At 33.8% G+C, this 21,663-nt stretch overlaps 1 protein-coding gene across 2 annotated transcripts in view; it reads right to left on the bottom strand.

The window, feature by feature from the left end:
* PDHX (pyruvate dehydrogenase complex component X) overlaps positions 1–21,663 on the bottom strand; it is a 78,453-nt gene that overhangs the window by 20,594 nt on the left and 36,196 nt on the right. For both annotated transcript variants that reach the window (XR_009520401.1, XM_060018690.1), the window contains exons 3-7: positions 21,209–21,309; positions 13,318–13,517; positions 10,366–10,464; positions 3,166–3,340; positions 1,397–1,544 (exon numbers count right to left, since the gene is read on the bottom strand). Coding sequence is in view for 1 of the 2 variants with exons in the window: in XM_060018690.1 (XP_059874673.1) it covers positions 1,397–1,544; positions 3,166–3,340; positions 10,366–10,464; positions 13,318–13,517; positions 21,209–21,309 (723 nt within the window). In the remaining variant the exon portion in view is untranslated. The remainder of the gene's footprint in view (positions 1–1,396; positions 1,545–3,165; positions 3,341–10,365; positions 10,465–13,317; positions 13,518–21,208; positions 21,310–21,663) is intronic.

Genomic DNA, 21,663 nt, shown 5'->3' with positions numbered 1-21,663 from the left:
GATGTAAATGCTATGTAAATAGTTACCAGTGCATGGCAAATTCAAGTTCTGCTTTTTGGAGCTTTCAGGAATTAAAAAAAAATATGGTTGGTTTAATTCACAGATGCAGAAGCTGTGAATATGAACGGCCAACTGTATACACAGATGTTAAAAGTATAATAAGGTAATACGATCAACTTAATGCCAATAAATTTGATAACTTAGAAGACATAAACAAATTCCTTGAAAAACGCAAACTACCAAAGGTCATTCAGGAAAAAATAATAACTCTTAATCTATTTTAAAAGTTGAATTTGTAGTTAAAAATCCCCATAAAGAAAATGGCATTCCTAAAAAGCTTCATTGGTAAATTCTACCGAACAATTAAAAAACAAGTAAAACCAATTCTACTCAAACTCTTCCAGAAAATAAAGGAGTAAGAAACATTTCCCAACTTATTCTGTGATAACAAACCCAGTAAAAAAAAAAAACTCAATAAAAGAAAAACGACAGACTAGTATTTCTCATGTGCACAGGTGTAAAGATTCTTAGCTAAATTTTAGAAAATGGGATCAAGCAATATATGAGAAAAGTTTTAATAATTAAATGAATTTTAATCTCACTCACTAATGAGGAATCACTCATGTAAACAAAGGTGATTCAACATGAAATCAACCAATGTAATTCATCATATTAACAAGGAAAGAAAAGATTACTTCAAAAGATACACAAAAAGTATTTGAAAAAACTTAACATCCATTCATGCTTAAAATTCTTGGCAAATTAGGAATACAAATTTCTTCAACATGAAGAAGAGAATCTTCCAAAAAATCAACAGCTAATGTTAAAGACTGAATGCCTTCCCCCAAGATCAAGAACAAGGCAAGAATGTTTGCTTTTATCACATACTGATCACTGTAACAGAGGTCCTAGACTGTGCAATAAGGCAAGAAAATGAAATAAAGCCATACAGATTGGAAAGAAAAAAATAAAACATCAGATCATTCTAAAAATTTATGTCTCTCAGCAACCTTAGTTTTAATAGATTTGGAGAAGGAACATTACAAATTTAATAACATGAAAGTACATTTTGAAGAGGAACTAAAAGTTAAAATGTACAGAGTGATATCTAAGATATATTTACAATCTAAAACATTCTTAAATCAGTTTTGGATTTTATACTTTCTAAAATGTTAAGAACTGCTTCTTCAGATATCGTACCAAAAAGTATGACGTATTCAATACTATATAACCAATTTATTATAGGAAAAGAGAACCAATTCTCTTCCAGGGCTAAAATATGCCCAGATGATGAAACTGATGGAAAAAGCTACACAATGTGCATTTCATAAATAAAAGATCTCATAATAGTTAGTTTAGCATGTGTATTACATTAAATAAACTCAACTTTACTAACCTCTGACCAGATTTTGCCTAACTTTTAAAACAGCTCCAAGGTCACAGTCAGTAGTAGCATATGCATGAGGTACAGTACGTTTAGATTCAGTTAACCTCTTGGCAATAACTCTTCTAATATTGCTAGTAGGGATTTCAGTGAACGTGCCCTGCAAAGAATAACATGTCCGTTAAACCATAAATAGAATTGGAAAAAACAAGCAAACAAACTGTAACTGAAATCCAGTCTCAATGACCTAACTTATGAAAATAAAAATTAATACAGTAAAACTGTTATGAAAAATTCTTAGTATAAGAAGAAATATAAGAAATCTGAGGAATTTCAACTTTATAGTATATGACTGTAGAAAAAAAGCAGAAAAATTCATGTTTCAGTTGTGAATGGAACATCTATGTTACCATGTTTAAGATGATTAAAAAGAAATGTACCAAATCATGAATTAACCCCTCATGGGTGTGCTTATTGAGATATCACCTACAAGCCTGTAAGTAGCTTCTGTTACAAACATCACTTCTTAATAAAACTCAAAGCAATCAATAAATCAACAACTACAGGCAATTTTTACTTGTAAAAATGGCATACATGAGAAAAAGGTAATTCAAAATACTAGATAATCTGCCAAATTATTTCTATTTTGGTTTGTAATTAAAAATAAAAAATCACATGAGCATCTTATTTCCAAGAAACTCATAAAGTATGAATGGGATAATAAAATCTTCCTGTAACTTTACTGTAGCTTTTCCATTCTGTTCCTTGAACCTCTAACAAAAATATGATGGACCTTAAATTATGTCTAATTCCTTCTTTGTCCTTCACTCCATTCTGGGACTGGATTACAATCACTTAGGATAATACAAATCAGCCAAAAGTACAGCTGACTTCTTTTTTTATAAATGCTTTCTGTGGGAATTAAACATCTTATGTTAGCAAAATACTTGATCAAATAAAATAAATGCTGTCTACATACTGTAAGAATTTTAAAGGTTTATCTTTCAAATTTGAATAACTTACTTTTTAAAGAAATAAGATTTGATTACTCATAAACTTTTGTGTATGTAGTCACGAATCATTAATGTACATTTAAAAAATCTGTTTCTCATGAAACTTGTACTGTTTTTAATTCTTTTAAAATACTATATTGGAATATATTTCTCCATCAGAAAAAGCAGTGTAGGTTTATTTATTTATTTTTTTCAGTGCCCATTCAGCTTTATAACAATCCTGATTATCCTGCATTTCTTCTGATGGGAAGCAAATGACATAAAAGGTACTAAGAAAGGGAGACAGAGAGGCAAAATGGAGTAATTTGAAAACAAAAAAGGGCTATTACATGTATCCAAGAAGTAAAGAATGATTAGCTATACAATCTCTATAGTTCTTCACAGTAAGACTATCAACTCCCTTAGTCAAAAAATAAAACATATGCACAAAAGGGAGCTGGTATCAGCTACCAATTATTAGTATCACACCCAAGAAAAAAAAGATATGAAAAGTATCACGATTATAGAGCATATACATGGCACTGACATTGTGGAACTTGTGGCAAATTTAAATTGAATCATAATTCTATTTGGAAGTTATTAGCACTGTACAAACAAATCTGGTTTATGGAAATATGCAAAACAAAACATTTAGAGAATTTTTGTCTTCATCACTTTGAGCTACTACTATAATGGACTGGTAAAAGAACTCATGAAACATAGAGTAATGGTTCTTATTTTCTCTCTCGCTTAAATCTGAAAAATAAAAATCTACTCAGATGACATTACCGCTACATTAGGCTGTCCAGGAGTTGATACTGGAGGGATCATTGGCCGGGGATAAGATGGGCTGGCTGTGGCCTGTGGGGGTAAAGACGCTGTGGGAATGGTTGGCGGGGCTGGGGTGGGTCTGGATTCAGTGATCTTGCCCATCTGTTTCAACTGGACCAGTTTGAGAGCATCCCTGGAGATAAGAAGGGAGTTAGATAACCATGATTAGCAACCAGGAATATAAGAACGTTCAGAAAATGGAGGCCAGATGTGAAGGGAAAATAAAGAAATACACTGATGTCAAGGCTACAATGCAAAACGATTTGAGCTAGACAAGAAAATCTTGTCTCTTACCTGTTCTACTGATTCATATTTGTCCAATGGCTACAATATTTGCACATTTTTAAAATAAAACAACAAACAGATTTTATCAAAGTATTGGGTGTAGACAGTTATTTTTTTAAGGAAAATCAGTCTTTTTTTCTGGGGGCAGTGTCTTTTGGTAGATGAGCAATTCATAAATTAAGCTATACCCTCATTCATGGCATTTGTGAAATAATTTTCATATAGCATTCAGAAAGTGTCAAGCTTACTGTACCTATGACTTTCATTAGAATATTTACTAAAGCATTGTTTATCCTGGTACAAATTAGCTTGTTTATGGCCAGGAAATCATACCTCAAATGCTATCAGCACAATCTAATGTAATAAACCTAAGCCACAGCAGCATTTAGAATGAAAAATAACTAAACAAGTAACAGACTTGCCTTTGTATTACTCTGCAAAACAAAGGTGTCTTTGTTTATTACAAGGATATAATTAGACTACTATTCAAACTCTCAATCCATTCGAAGTTACAGTGGTATAAAGTCATGTACTTCCTTAAACAAAACAGCTTTTTCAAAAATTTTAATCTGACAATTCTAAAGTACTTAAAAATGTTTTAAATCTGAAAATTTTTTTAAATGAAAAAGTTTTACATAGTCTAAAAACAACTTCAGGGTAACACAAATCTAAAGGCAAATTATATTTTTATAATTTCTTAAACACAGTTAATGATTTGATATTATCACATACTAGGCAGAACTCTGAGATGGCCCCAATATTCCTGTTCCTGGTGTACATACCCCATATAATCTCTCTTGAGTGTGGGTGGGCCTGTGAATATGATGGATGTCACTGCCATGATTAGGTTACATTACATGACAAAGGTGATGGATTTTGTAGACATAATTAAGGTCCCAAAGCAGCTGACACTGAGTTAATCAAAAGGCAAGCTATTCTGAAAGGGTCAGACATATCAGATAAGTTCTTTAAAAGGAACAGGGAATTCCAAAAAGAAGAAATTTGAATGGCGATGCTCCTGCTTGCATTGGAGAAGCAAACAGGCATTTATGAACTGTCTATGGAGGTGACCTCGTGGCAAAGACCTGAAGGAGGCCTCCAGGAGGTGACAGCAATCCTTGGATGACAGCAAGCAAGAAAACAGGGCTCAGACTCCTACTACCCCAAGGAACTGAATTCTGCCAACAACCATGTGAACCTGGAAGAGGGCTCCAACCTTCAGATGAGACCCTAGCCCTGGCTGACACGTTGATTTCAGCCTTGTGAGACCATGAGCTGGAAACCCAGTCATGCTGGACCAGGACTTCTGACCCACAGCACTGTTAGATAATAAGTGGGTGTTGTTTTAAGCTACTAAGTTTGTTGCAATTTGTCATGCAGCAATAGAAAATTGACACAGGCAGGAATGCTCTAGCTTAGGGTGGCATCATGGGAGGGATCTCCCAATGTGTACTGGTACATTTTTAAGGAAGGAGAGTCTATGATTTTTATATCAGGTCCAGAAAGGGACACATGAACTTAACATTAAGTGCAAGTAAGTTACTTGTTTCAAAATTAAAGAGCTGACATTTAAGATAAGAGGTCAGACTGACAAAGAAATCTTAAAGGTTGTATCATCCTTGATCTTTAAGTACTGAAAGAGGGAATAGAAGTGGAAAAGTGAGCCTCTTGTGTATTTACTGTGGTTATGTTAATGTAATCTTACACCAGCCATGTGAGGGAGGTATTATTATTCCCACTTTATAAATGAGTAAGTAGGTTCAAAGAGGTTAAATTCCATTTCTAAGTCAGTAGTTCTCAAGCACCTACTCTACTCTAGGTGTTGAAAATATAATGTTAAAACACTTCCCAACAAGGAGTGTTATTCTATAGGAGAGTCATACATTAAGCAAGTAAACAAATGAATAGATAGTGAAGAAAATAAAGCAGAGTAATGAGATTGAGAGTCATGAGTGAGAGGAGGTGTTACTTTAAAACAGGGCGGTCAGGGAAGGACTGAAGAAATAATATTTCTGTGGATGGACATGAAGGAGCAAGTCTCAACAACAGCTGGGAAAAGCATGTTTCTAGGCAGAGAACAGCAAGTGTAAAGGCAGGGAAATTAGGGCTTCTAAGAACAGAAGGAAGCCCAGCGTAGAAGGAGGGCAGTGAACAAAGTGGAGAGGGTTTAAAGGTGAAGCTGAAGAGGTAGGCAGCTAGGAGCTGCCAGGGCTGGGACCAAACCTGGGTATGGCCAACTCCAAAGCCTGTGTATTTCCTACTACCTTTCTAATACCTGTGTAGAGTATGCCAATTAAACTAGGCAGAGTCGGAACAATTTTCTCAGAAGAAAAGGCTAGAATAGAAAGAATTAAATGAGCATATCTCAGATTAACAGCAATTCTGTGATTGAATGAAGAATAGTTATCTACCCAGTCTGAAGGAGCTAAAAGTAGGACCTCCAGACAAAGGCCCTTCACCTACCACACAAAAAGTAACAGGAACATAACTAGAGGCAAGCCTGGTTCTCCAAGGGTGAGCCACAAACCTGATGGTAACGGCAGAAAGACTGAGTGTCCTGGGGAATGAGCTTATGTGCTCTTAAGGCTTTTTAACAGCAAGCTTACTCCTATTTGGAAGTTAATTTTAAATTTACTTATGATATTTATAACCCAAAGCACCATTTTCCCAGTTAATTGTTATAATATTTACATGTGAAGTAAATGACTGCCCTACAATTCCTGGGGATTTATGTCATGAGTCAAAACCTTGGCCACATAGATAAAAGTGTGAGCACTGATATAAGATAAGGCCTTTTGTTTTAGAAAAATGCCTTTAACAAAGGATATTTCGCGTTTAAGAGCTGTTACAGTCTAACATTACTAGTCCCCTTTCATCATATAAGGTAATTAAATACACCTCTCTAACAAAATCTATTATTAATCTGGGTTTTAAAGTTTAGCATCAGATGGCATATACAAAACACACTGATTTCTTTATACAGGGATCACTAGTGTACCCGCAGTAATCGGTTAAAAACCAACAAACCAACAAACAACAACAACAGAAAACAATGAACACTTGAGGAGACTAAAAAAATCTAAAATAATGCCTGAATACATTCTACTTTAAAAAAGGTTGGTCACACTAAATAGACATATTCTTATTTCACTATCAGCATTACTATTACTTACTATTTTTATCAAGAAAAGGCAGTTGAGGTTCATCCCTGAAAGTAAGTAGGAGTCATCAATCATAAACAAGCAGAAAAGCAATTCTGGCCATGGGCTCACAGTAAACTTTTATTGCTGATTTTACACTTATATACCTCATAAAGTATGAATGTTAATTATTGTTTAATAACAGCCAATAATTTAGTTTCTGTAATGCAGAGAAAGATTTTTAATGATTTCTGTCCATTAAGTAATTAATCAGTCTAAGCTTGAAGAATGAGGTAGATATTAAAAGCTATAAAAATTAGAGAAAAACTGATACACCATTCACTTCTGCTTTGGGCATTCACTTAAGGCAGAACCTTCTCTACCAGATCCCTTAAGTCATTTGGGTGTGCTATGAATTAGTTTTAAAAAGAAGTATCACTGAAAACATACTAGACATGACTGTCATGCCTACTATATTTGTGATGCTGTGATACGAACACAAACATTAGCTACAAGTATGACTTAAGACGTAGATATGCCAAAGAAGTTAGGCTATAGGCCAAGAACCTCCAACAGTGTCTCTGGCACTTGTTTTCCTAAAACAGTTACATGTACAGGCAAAGCAAAGTCTACATGCTTTTGCACAACATATACTCTGAGCAATATGCTTGCTTTCATGAAACATTAAAATAGCAACCATGACACTTACGGTTTTCTTCATAAATACAATGGGTCAGAGACACCTCCTCAGCTCTTGCAACTGACTTTTCTCTTCTACTTGCACTTTTAGTTGACAAGGTAAGAAGGAAGGATGTCTCTCATTATTTCAAGAATGTGTGCTAAGGTATTTGGGGCACAGCTTATGCTGAAGGCTGCAATTTGTCAGTCTTACCAGAAGATGACATTTCTGTAGATGACACGAGGACAAATTTTTTTTCCAAAGCTCACCTCAGTGTTTAACTTAAAACAAGGTATCTTTAGTAGTATACAAAGTAAATATTCTCAATAATGCATGCTTTAAGGATCCATTTTCCTCATGAAATCTTTTGTAATATGTCATATTTTAAAGACCGAAGGGTGACCCTCTTATAGTAGGGAGTTAAAGGGCAGGGAAAGGACTGGGTAATAGGCAGACAAAGATAGCAAAGATATCAAAATCATAACTCTGTAATAGTGCTTCCTTAGGGTATCCAACAAGATAACACCATTCTGTCCTCCTTAGGAGATGTCAGACTACTATGATAACTTTCAACTTTTAAACTTGGGTTTAAAAAAGATACTTGTTCATCGTATATGTATTAAGCACATACGGAAAGAGAAGGGAAAGAAAAAGAAAACTCTACTTCTTTATCCCACTGCCGTCACACCACTGATTTGCCCTCTAAACGGTCACTAATCACCAACTTCAAGAGCCTTTTCTCAGAGCCCTTCCTCCCTGACTTATATCCATCTCCTAGATATCCTCCAACACAGAAATTTTTGCCTTCTAAAATGTTTACCTACTGATGATCTCAACTGTAACTATCACTTTATTATCTATCAAACCTTCCTCTCTAGTACCAAACTATCTCCCAAGATGCATCTTCACCTCACTGATTCTAATATCTGGAATCTGGTTTGTCAGCACTGACAATAAGCTTCAAACCAAACACATTAGTTATTCCACCAAGACAAATGCTTCTGCAAATCCCTTATTTCTATTTATGGGGCCAAAATGTCATCACCTGGAACAGAATCCCAAGTTCTTCCCTTGACTCATTGCTATCCTGGTCTGTGCTCTACATTCTATCCTTTACAGGCTTCTGGATTTTCTCCTTATAATGCTGTATCCATCAGTGATCTCTCTTTTAGGTTCCTACCCACATTTGAGTATTCATTCTCTCTTAGCTAGACTACTTTATGAGCCTATTAATTTATCTCCTTACCTCAAGTCTTTTTCTGCTGCAATTTATCTTTCACAAATTTGCAAAATTGGTCCGGAGCCTGTGCTCCGCAACGGGAGAGGCCACAACAGTGAGAGGCCCGCGTACCGCAAAAAAAAAAAAAAAAAAAGTGAACAACAAATTTGCAAAATTGATCTAAGTTACATCTATGATTATTTTACATTTCACCAAATCTTCAACAATTAATGAATTAAATATAGACTCTTTATCTTATCCCTCAGATATATATGGGTAAGTCTACCATGTTATAAAGGAAGTTGTTTTCTCCCATTTTTACAGACAGAGACTTTTTCATAAGGTATGGACTGGTAGAAGATTAACAAAATTAAGATACAAGTAGTATATACTAAATAAGGATTAATGTGGGGAAAAAACTAGGCTTAACTACCTATCAGGATTCTTTATTTTAATTTTTTATGGCTAAGTGAAACTTTGAAGTCTTTTAATTAAAAATCCACAGTCCAGGATGTTGCGTTTCAGCCAGGGGTCAGAACAGCTGATTTCCAACTCATGTGAGTATGTTGGCACAAACTTCACACTATATGTTTAAGAAAACCACACACACCTGTCTGATTAACAAATCAGTAAGGCTGAAGTACAGATAAATGAGAATATCTAAGAATTAAAGGGTATTGCTTTCATTAAAAGAAGTATCCAACAATAAACCAATGCTTTAATGAAGAGTAAAATAATCCAATGAAAAGAAAGAAAAGTCACCTGGTTTGCCACTTAATAATTTCATAACTTTGCTCTACCTCACCTTGTAAAAATTTCTGCCCAATACTACTGATCACTTTTATCAATAGTAGATAAACAGGGAATAAGCATATTGCTTTAAAACATTAACTCAATTTGAAAATTTAATATTACTCTAGTAGAAATGTGGCAGACACCACTATAGCAATTTCACATTAGCTCATATGCCTATTTGATTAACCTCTGTCTTCCTCACCAGACTAATTTTCAATAGAGCAGGGGTCATCTGTTTTAACATATTCTTGAAAGACACAAAAGTTAAACAAATAGAAACACATAGTGTTCTTGAACAGGAAGACTCAACATCATAAAGATTTCACTTCTCCCAAAGTTAATTTAAAATGTGCTACAATCCCAATAAAAATAACATAGTCTTCCTGCCCAACCCCACCAGTAGGGCTAGACAAATTGTTTAAAATTCATTTGGAAGAATAGTAAAATAAAAATAAACCAAGAAAACTGGTTTACTGAAAAAGAAGAGAAAGGATAGCTCTATCAGATTTTAAAGCTTACTATAAAATATTTCTAATTAGTAGTGTGGTCCTAAAAAAGTGAGGTACTAATTCACGGACAGACTGAGAAACGGAATAGAAAAGAAAATCTAAAATGAGACCCAACTGCCTATGGAAATTGCTTTGATCGTACACGTGAGCAAAATCCAAATGGGTTAAGAATGAATTTTTTTCTTAAACTATGCTTCAGAAATTTAAATGTGATTGCATGATTATTTCATACAAACTTAAAAACAATATAAAGATTCACCATTTTGCACTCTAATTTTCTCCATTTATCATCATTTCTAAGGTTCTGGCTTAGTTATCAAATTAGAACTATTTTTCAGTAACGCTGCAATTATTCAAAAAACAACCCTTGCATAAAATACATTTTATGCTGACAAAAGCAATTAAAAGTACAAAAGAACAGTGTATTTCCTTTTAAATGTTAACACTAAATAAGCCCTCCTTTAAATACTTTCAGAAAAAGATGATCATGATAAATAATGGAACTGGTTATTACAAAAAGCACACACGTACTCTTTAGTGAATATCCCCCGAGGGCCAGTGGCTGTGCCCTGGTTAGCATCCAGTGCGTGTTTTTCCAGAATATTGCGGGCAGCTGGACTTAAACGGAACCTAAAGAAAACATGAAAATTAATGGAACCAATGAACACTTATATTTGATTCAAATATATCTAAATGTCCACAGTTTTGCTGAGAATTAGAAAAATTAAAACATAATAAAGCTAAAATGACTCCCATAGTGACAGTCAAATAAATTAATCTGTACTAACCTGGTTTATTTTACTATGAAAACATTTTCATACAAATTTAACTAGTTATTATTTCAAAACACTTTTAATAAGAATAAATATTCATAGGGAGAAAGCTTCTATTTTGACTAATCACTTTTCACATGGCTCCTCACCACATACATCAATAAGAAACTATGTTGTTCCTTCATGTTTTTTTTATTATAGTAAAATGTATGTAAGATTTACCATTTTAAGCATTTTTAGGTGTTATAATTGAGTGGGATTAAGTACAATTACAATGTTGTACAACCATCACCACCACCCATCTCCAGAACTTTATCATTCTCCCAAAATGAAGCTCTGTACCAATTAAACAGTAACTCCCCATCCCTCCCAGCCCCTGGCAACCATCATTCTACTCTCTATCCTTACTAATTTGACTACTCTAGGTAACTGATATAAGTGAAATCATTCATCATTTGTCCTTTTGTGATTGGTTTATTTTACCTAGCATATCTTCAAGGTTCGTCCACGTTACAGTATGTGTCAGCATTTCCTTCCTTTTTAAGACTAACATTCCATTGTATATATATAGCACATTTTAGACATACAGGATGTTTCCATCTTTTGGCAATTGTGAATGCTGCTGCTATGAGCATGGGTATATAAATATCTCTTCAAGACCCTGCTTTTAATTCTTTTGAGTATATCCAGAAAAGGAAGTGCTGGATAATATGGTAATTCTATTTTTAATATTTTGAGGAACAGCAATTCTGTTTTCCAGAGTGACTGCACCATTTTACATTCCCACCAACAGTGCACAGAAATACTAATTTCTCTATATCCTCAGCAACACTTGTTATTTTCTGTTTTGGGGTTTTTTTTCCTTGTTTTTAGATAACAGCCACTTTAATTAGTGCAAAGTGTTATCTCAATGTGGTTTTGATTTGCAGTTCCCTAACATCTTTTTATGTGTTTACTGACCATATGTACATCTTCTTTGGAAGAAATGCACACTTGAGTCCTCTGCCCACTTAAATTGGGTTGTTTTGTTGTTGAATTACATCTTAACATATTTTTTCAAGTCCTTAGTATTTACATGCAAGCATTTTTACTTCATATATAAAGAAGAGAGGCAAACACAATTATGTTGATTCTACAGACAAGGAAACTGAGACACACACCAATAGGTCACATGAATAAGTGTCTACTCTTCAAATAAGACCTTTAAGCCTAATAGCAAACACAAATAACTACACAGTCATATTTTTAAAAATGAGTAAAACGGGCTAGATCCAGAAGTTTATAACTCCGAAAAGGAGAGGAACAAATGTGGAATTTTCTGCATTTCTGGGAAACAGCTCTAGTTGATATGGGCTCAATGGTACCAAATCTTCAGATTTTTCAAGAGAAACTGAAATTTTAGATTTTTTTTTTTTTTTTTTGCGGTACGCGGGCCTCTCACTGTTGTGGCCTCTCCCATTGCGGAGCACAGGCTCCGGATGCGCAGGCTCAGCGGCCATGGCTCACGGGCCCAGCCGCTCCGCGGCATGTGGGATCTTCCCAGACCAGGGCACGAACCCGTGTCCCCTGCATCGGCAGGAGGACTCTCAACCACTGCGCCACCAGGGAAGCCCTGAAATTTTAGGTTTTAATGTAAGATTAGCTAGTAACAAACCAACTGAAAAAATTTTTTTAAATCACTACATGGGCCAACACTGTGCAGGTTCACAGGTCAGCTGTTTTTAAACTACACCATGGGGTTTCAGACCCATGAAAATTTCTAACACTGGATATTAACAAAATCACAGAGTATACTACCTTTGCAAAAGGGAAAAGAGCATTAAGTACCAAGCATCCATGAGCCTACCTTGTGATTTTCATGGAAAATAAAGAGTCAAGGCAATGGAGTCAGAAACACTGTGTATGATAATGGAAAGTTAAAACTCAGTACTTCAAACACACTGGCAACTTCTTCTAACAAGAACTGACAATGGTAAACAACTGGAAAAAAATATAAAAATGAAAGCGTCTGCATTTTTATTTATGCTCAAAAGCATTCTTAATAGGACCATTTTTCTAAAAAGAACTTTTTTTTACAATAAAAAAGGAATTTCATATAATTATAGAGAATATTAAAGTAAATAAATAAAACATAATTTTCAGAGTCCATTGATTAAAGTTATGGAAAGCTAAAGTGAAACGATGTTTACTAAGTATCTGTGTTGTTACAGAACAACTGGACAAAATCGAGCTCTAATACATGTCAGAAACTCAAATGCAGGGTAGTTAGAAAAAGAAGGCATGTTAAAATGCTAATTTCATTTTATATCAGCTATACATTTGAAACTGTAATTCACATTACAGTAATTAGGATTCCACGAATGAGAACACAATATGAAGTTTGGTACACTGAATTCCATTCTGGAATCCTAAAGCCTAACTCAAGCTCAGTGGGGACACAGGCTGTTTGTCTTTTTCTCCACAAGGTGTACAGGGCCTTCACAGTACCTGGAATATAGTAGGTATTCAATACTATTTGTCTGTGGAATAAACAATGATGGTAAAATAATCATTCCTAGACCTCAGTTTCCTAAGAGAAAAAAAGGGAAGAGCAGCAACTTCCTACTTAATGTACAAAGGAGTTTTAAAAAGGATAATGATTAAAATACTCAAAAAGTTGCTGTAACATTTTTTTTTTTTAAAATAACATCATTCAAATAAACATACTCACTGTAGTTTTCCTGGTGTGTGTTCCTTTTTGACAGGGGTAGAAATCTGTGGTTCTGGTGAAGGGCAAGGCACTGATGGTTTTGAAGCTGGTGACGAAGGACCTATATCTTTGGGAATTTCAACATGTTTCCAATCTTCTCCTTCTTCAACTAGCAAACCAATTAGTGAACCTAGCCGTATATTTTTAGATCCTTCTGCAACCTATATTTTAAAAAGAAAATAATTGCAGAGATGGAAAGACTCATGACTTCATGAAGTAGTTTATTCCTTGGATAATTCTGTACCAGTTAGAAATCTCTCTTAACGTGAGCTAAAATCTACACCTGAGCTAGCCTGCCTCCGCCTTTCATGTGCCTTGCCTACCTTCCCGCACTTACCCCTTTTTTCACTACTCTCCTCCTTCCAGTTACTGATTCTACCTCCTGAAAAAAAAAAAACAAAAATCTAGAATCTCTTCTCTTTCCCACAGGCTTCAAATATATAAGAGCTACCATTACCATCTTCCTCTTGATGTCATTCAGTACAAATCCAAAACAGGAGTTGTAGTAACATATCTTAACTATTGGTCTTTCCCAGACAGTTTCCACAATGGCTTAGAGAATTCCAAGATTTCATAAGGGATTAATTCCTTCAAATAAGTCATATTTATGAAAATTAATTTAAAGTAAGATCTTTTCAGTAAACTTAGTCTCTGGAAAAAAGGACATCCCATTGTATAGACAGAATTGGTTAACTACTGTGGTTAATAATGTTAAATATACTTTCCACATTTCTCTATATTTAATTTCTTCCCTGTATGTATATTTGAAAGACCTAAGAAATAAAATAAAAACCTCATGAATTTTCTGTAAGTACGTAAGAAACATGGTGGTGTCTCAGCTGACCACTTTTTCATAGATATTGCCAACTAAAAACATAAATAAGATCGAAGATGATTTTTTTAAACTCAAATATATTTGAAGCATTTCAGCAGCATTAATTTATAAAGAAAGAGTTGATTCTTATTTACTTATTAAAAGAAGTCCCTAGAGAACCTTCAGATGATAATATAAGTTCAGTACTGGAAGAAAATGTCATTCCTTCAAAGTTTTCTATTGTTCCCTTTCAATTACTTTAAATAAGGTTCATTAGAGATGTAATCTAATGAATAATAGAATGACAGACTGCAGGACAGTCACTAGTATAGTAATTATAAGTAAAAGCGTAACTCTTAGAATGGGTTTGACATTTTCTAAGTAACAGTAATTTTCATGGTTATTAATATGTGCACTATTAAAATAATAAGGCATAAATTCTGAGAGTTAGGAAGCTTTCTAAGTTTACTAACTACTGATGGAGAAGAACAGTAAATATATAAAAGAAATGGGTACGTAAAACTAAATAAGGATGTTTAATGAATTGTGGCTGAGGAAAGAAAAATGCTAAACAACCCAAGAACAATTTGTTTAGTTGTTCATCACATACTAAAAAGTTTCACTTCTGTGGACTGCTCATTTTTCTTTACTATGTCAAAAAGATGAGTTAAGATTACTAATGGGTTAACACTTTTTCTTCTTCTGAAAATGTCTATTTACCTGCTTATGAACTGCTAACTCAAAATCACAAAGTAAAATGATCAATTTTCTTAAAAAATTGATAGAAGAAAGCATTAAGTGATATGAAGTACACTTGATGTTAATTCCTATCAAAACTGAACCAGAAATAGGATCAATATCCAAGTTCAAAGAACCTCACTCAAATAAAAAGCATTCTTTAAAAAAAGGAAAGTTTTATTTTAAAAATATCAATAGGTTTCTAAAACCTGAATCAGATACTATGTAGAATCTGAAACTGACACCTCACCTTGTTTCATTTACTACAATAAATCATATAAATGATTCCGTATATACCCTACTTATTGACACCTTCACAAGTGGGCAATAATGAGCATTTAGTATCATTTCCATTTTTACCATATCTAAATATCAAGTAGATTTTATTTTTAACTACTCATATTTTTCCATTAAAAAATGACACGATGAAACATGAAATCCAAATACCATGAACAATGATATACTACCACACAACTTGAACATATTAATAGAAGTTATAAGAAAATAATGCCTATTATAGTTCCATTTAAAGTCATTAAAATCACTATACAATTTAAAATCACTTCTCTTTTTCTATTCCCTTAGTGCAACAAGAGATCTTTTAGAGGCGTGCTAGTTTCCTGTAGATATTTGCTTATGTTGTGGTCAGCAAATATTTAAAATTTGTGTAGACTCAGTAACAGAAGAATATGCTCTTTTCAAAACTGTGCTGAGAAACCAAATGAGCCTTTGTTACTGCTCCCTCTAAGTTAGCACTGTGGATGCGCTCTGCTCCACTACAGCATCTGGAGCTTTGCGACACCTCAGAGGCCCAGGTCTTTTCCCAGGCATTTGACTTACTTGATCAAAACTCTCCCTTACTCTTGTGTCACTGATTTAATATTAAATGCAAGATTTTTACACTTAGTTCTGCTAAAACAGCCCGTTAATACTCAAATATTCGATCTGGAGTCTGTCATTTAAACTACTAGCCTTCCCTCGCAGTTTTCTATAGGCTCCCTGGGCTTCAATGCTGGCTCTGCTACTTACTAGTTATGTGACCTTGGTGAGGTTTCTTTATCTCACCATGCCTGTTTCTTCATCTGTAAAATGGAAATAATACTATTAACTACTTCACAGAATTATCATAAGAAATAAATGAGTTATATACAAGACACTCAGAATAGTACCAGACATCTAGTGAGTACTACATAAATTGGAAAGATGCTATTATTATGATTGCGGTGTTGTTTTCCTCCAAGTTATTTTTAAAACAAAAATATACTCAACATGGATCAAGACTGAACTACAGAGGACTGTCCCCATTGGGAAGGACTGGAAATTCATATCGAAAGGCCCAGCATGAGGCTGGGTAAACAGCGACATGTGAGACATTGATACAAACTATTTCTGTGACAAACTATTTCTCAATATACATATACCTATAGAGTCTGAATTCTATCCCTAGGCGCAGACCCCTGGTATGAGTCCTCTCTACCAGAGACATCCCCCAAAGCTGAAATGTATTATCTGCAAATGTGCTAAATACAGCCCCCTTAATAAGCTCCAGTGTACCCAAGGATATGAGATGCTAAAGACACAAAATATCTACAGCAGTATTTCGCAACAGAGAAATTGTTTGAGAGGGTTCATTCCATTAAAGGTGCTGGTAAATACTGTCTGCTTTGATTCTGGCATTAAAAAATAATCAGTAAGTTAAGAAATTATTTAAATATTTTTCTTCTTTAAAACAGAACAGTTTGAGAGCTGCTAAGTGAGTACTGAAGGAACATGCACAATGGTTAGTGGAGATAAGCTGAGTCACATGACTGGCTTAGTTGGCTTGCAAACAGTACAGATTTTCCATCATAGTTTGAACCATTATACAGTTTTAACTTGTTTTTATTCTTTAATATATATATTTAACTTATATACACTATGAACTTTGGTTTAAAAGGAAGACACATAGAAACAATGAAGCAGAAAACAAATCAATAACAAGCTAAAATGCAGAGGGGAGGAGAGACATCCACTAAGTCCTTGAATACCAGTTTGCCTGGTACTCAAGTGCCAGGCACTGTTCTAGCACAGTATTAACTCATTTAATTCTCTTAAAAACCTTATGAAGTGCTATTATTATTCCCATTTACATATAAGGAAACTGAGGCAGAGAAAGGTTAAATAACTTGCTCAAGGTCACAGGGCTAGTTAGCAAGGAGTCAATGCAGTGTGACACTAGAGACAACATTCAATATGATCAGTACCCAATCTGTAAATTATATTCACTCAATCAAAATGATCATACAGCACCTCAAGACATTGCTACTATTTTTACAAAGAAGCTTAGAAAGGAAGAGTAGATTATAAATGATTTAGCTTTTAATTCATGGGGAACATAGACTCATTTACTACTTCAATGTCATTTACCCATTTCAGTATTAAAAAAATTAGAACTGAGAGTATCTCCCAATTAGTAGAATTTGCTCTGAGCTTTGAGAGGGTATTTTCTCAGTTAAAAATATTATAGTCTACAGAGAAGAATCAACTGAAGGTCTTAAAATTTCAAATTTCAACCATTAACTTTCAAACTACAAAATGCAATGCTGAAGGAGACTGCAGGCATTTAATAAAAAATAATGGAGGGGAGGAGGGAATCTAACAAAAAAATAAAACCTTATTGAAAAAATCCATTCTTTTGAAAACATCAGTGACACAGTACTGGAGTGGGAAACAATCAAGAAATTGATTGAATTTGACGAACAATACCAAAAATAATTATGATCTGTTGTTTTTGTAATATTCAGATGATCAATAAAGAGTTTTTTAAAAATCTGTTTTAATATCTATGGATGGTAGGTTTTAGAAAGAATTCTGTTTTTGAAAATTGTTTTGAAGAGTAATGGCCTACCAATAAAATAAAACTCTATCAATGAGTGCATTGCCAGTCAATAAACTAAAATTTTCTAAAATTATGTAAGTTTAAATATTTTTTTAATTATATAAGTTTAAATAATCCTAACATCCTACGCCCTCCTCACCCTCAAAAGTATCCTGACTTGTATGACAAATTATATAGTAACCCTAAATACATTTGAAGCCAAACTACACAATCTCTAATAAACTCTCCAAAAATGTCATCCTAATATTCTATTATATTACCATGTAAAACACCTGCTATCCAATTTGCTGAATAAATTTAAGACTAAACTTATGAACTGATATATGTATAATAATGTAAGGTTTTTGCATGACAACTTACTAGTGATTAAATGAGAATTTAACAACTCTCCAATTAACTTAATTGGAAATAAATCATAAAATTACACTGATACCAATTATTCTTTATTAATATTATTAAGAGCTTCTAAGCTTTTTTTCTGGCTCTAATTGAAATGTAATAATATTATTTTACATTTAAAATGGAATTCAGAGGTAAAAATTATGAGTACAAAGAAAAGAATAAGATTGGGAGGAGAGGGAGAGTATAAAAACCTCTCACAGACTATGGAAGTAAATCCCTATGAATAGCAAAATAGGTTATAATTCCTAATCTTTCAAAATGTGGGCAAACTAAAAACTAGAGTTTTATATCATCACCTGCCTTTTAACAAGCTCAATTATCCAACTCCTTGATGCTGAAAGTAAAAATCTCTTATATGTATCCCTTTAAAAATCATTTATTATGTGTGCTAAAATATGAGGATTATTCCACATTGAAAGACAAAGTTGTAACTTGCTAGTGGGGTGGTTGAGAATGGAGCGGGGTGAAAGGCTAAAAAAAAAGACAAAAACCAAACACTATCAGTAAAACCACCGTAATTTTTTTCTCCATTTTTTCCCCATAAAATTGCACACATTGTGACATGAATATACTCCTATTCCTATTATCCAAAATGCATGTGGAATAATAATAAAGCACAAAGCCCTAAACTACATACAGTCTTTGGCAAGGAAATAGCTATCTGTGCCGCTAAAGCTGCCGTCAATCACACCCCCCACACCGCTTCAGAGCTCTGGGGCCAGATGAACAGTCACTACTGACCTATGACATCATTAGTAATCTGAAATGCATTACTAAATACCTGAGTGGAAAATGCTGTCAATTCTGGAAGACTTTCACAGCCAAACAATCCAGAACTAGGGTCAAAAACACAGCTTGCCAAAAGCACACACAATAAAATGTAGTTGCGTTTATTACATATGGTAATTCAAACAACCTTTTTCCATTTCAAAATGCTGCATAAATTAGTGAAAGAAACTACTTTTGGTATGAACATTTATTTTTTCCTAGTTATAAAGGTATAGAAATTTTACCCTTCCATTCACATTTCCTCCTAGGAAGTATGTTCAACAATGTGTTTTAACATGGCTATTAATATTGAAGATGACAAGGAAGTTTGACAAATTAGAATGTAAAAGATAAAATATCAAGTATGACATCCCAAGGTATGGTCTTTGAATAGAATGTATGAAGGAAGGCATTATATGCATGGTCAAAGCAGAGGTAAGCTGGTAGCCCAGAATTAAAACCACATCAACAATGGACTACTAATAGACGTGCAGTTTATCTGTACAAATCAAACTACAGAGGCACAAATGGATGCTTAGTGTCTAGTCACAACCAACACAAATTATTAGACAAATATACAGACTGAAATGGGGGCTTATGGTCACCAAGACTGAATGAATAACTGTAGTAATAATGGGAACAGTGATATTTATTGACACCTGGTGGGTGATAGGTCTTGTGATGAGTGTATATGCATTATCTCACTCAATCTCTACTACTACCCCATGACCTAGGTATTATAGTTATCTCCACTTTATTATGAAGGTAAAAGAATTTGCTAATCATGACATAACTAGTAACCCGCAGAACTTATTAGCTATATGAATCAGGCAGCAGTGTGACTCCAGAGCTTACAATCTTAGCTGCTATACCATGCTGTCTATTAAATGTCCTACATGTTAAGAAACAAACATGCTCCATCAGTGAGTATACCATGTAACCTTAAACAGGCTTTAAGCATTTCATTTTACTTTACTTTTCACATAAATTCTAATATTCCATTATAAAAATAACATGCCTATTATAGAAAATTTAGAATATAGAGAAAAACAGAAAAAAGCAGAGCAGGAGAATCACTTAGTTCCACTAACCAAAGACACATACTCAAATTTTTATAACACTTCTTTCTAATCTTTTCTGTATTTATGTTTTTAAAGTTCTACAAGATTGTAATCACTGTCCACACACAACTGTAAAAGCATTTTTCCAAAATTTTTTTGAATTTTTGTTAACTTACAAAGAAATCACATTTTTTTCCTAGAAACAATTTTTCATTGGCTATATGATATTCCGTATTTCCTTCCATTAATTAAGTAACCTCTCTTGTATTGCTACACATTTTGGTTGAAGGGTTGTACTAACTTCAGCTTGTAATAATGCCACCAAAGTATCCAAGTTACAGCTTCATATTTTTAATTAGTTATAAAGCAAAGTTTGTTCAGAGAAGAGCCTTGAAAATTACTGCAATGTATTGAAATTTAGATCTAAAAGGAAATGACTTTGGTTTTGCTAGCCCCACAAGTATATTTCCTTTTGCTCATGAAGCAGAAAATATGCTATCAAAAGATAAGATTGTCAACTACATTCAAGTATATGAAATATTCCATACACATATCTTTTTAAATAATTATATTTTTAAATAATTATAAAAATGTAAAGGATGAATAAAACTGTAAGAAAGAGTAAGAAGTAGACCAGGACACTGAGTGTGGCTATGAAACCCACAAGCAAGACTATGCATAGGACAACTTCAAATAGTCTCATCTAGAGAAAGGAGCTGAGCAGACAGTCACTTTATACACTTTCTAGGTTTCGGAGTCCTGGGGATAGATGAAGACAGGGTTTCTTGCTTTCATGAGATTAGAGTAAAACATTTCTTTTTAAAAATTTTACCAACTATAAACTTGGAAATTACTAGCTCTAAGCTTTAACCTATTGCTTTCTTTGTCTTCAAATTCCACCTCAAATAGACTTCTCTCATCCTTCAGGCCAGAATGCTTCTCATTTTCCACTAGGGAACCCAAAACACTGAGTTATCTTTATCATGGTTGAAATAGTTCTATGTTGTTTGATCATTACTGGCTACTATTAGACCTTAACACTAAAATATTTTAAACATCTGAATTTAAAATGTATTATGTATACTATAACACTATAAAAAAAGAGGTAAAAATAAACAGTAACTCAATTTCAAGGAACTTTACATTTAAGAAATCTTCATCCTGTTGAAGACAGTCAAAATAAAAACTTACCACTATTTTGGCCAAGATGCCGTCATCACTTGCATCTAAGGTAACCACAGCTTTGTCAGTCTCTATTTCACATAAGGCATCTCCAGTACTCACAGCTTCACCTACAAAACAAGACTGGGTTTGTTTTGTTTTTTAAAATATGAATATTAGTTATGTGAGATGGTGTGTGTAAAGTGTGTAAAACACGATAATAAGTACCAAAACACTCAACAGCTATTTCTGGGTTGTGGAATTACAAGTAATTCTCATGTTGTGTGTGTGTTTCTGTGGTGTATATGTGTATGCTTTGTTGCATTTCCCAAAAGCTCAATAATGAACCTAAATTATATGTTATAATAAAAAAGTGATTATAGAGATTATTAAGCAAACATTAAAAATGAAATCGCATTTTATAGAGAATAGAAAGGGATGCGTATCTTCCTCCAAACAAATCAATTCCAGACCCCATATTTCTT

This window comes from Delphinus delphis, chromosome 8 (genome assembly GCF_949987515.2).
Source record: "Delphinus delphis chromosome 8, mDelDel1.2, whole genome shotgun sequence".
Taxonomy (NCBI): Eukaryota; Metazoa; Chordata; class Mammalia; order Artiodactyla; family Delphinidae; genus Delphinus; species Delphinus delphis.
The sequence above is the reverse complement of the archived record's forward strand: the minus strand, read 5'-3'. Positions and strand labels throughout refer to the sequence as shown.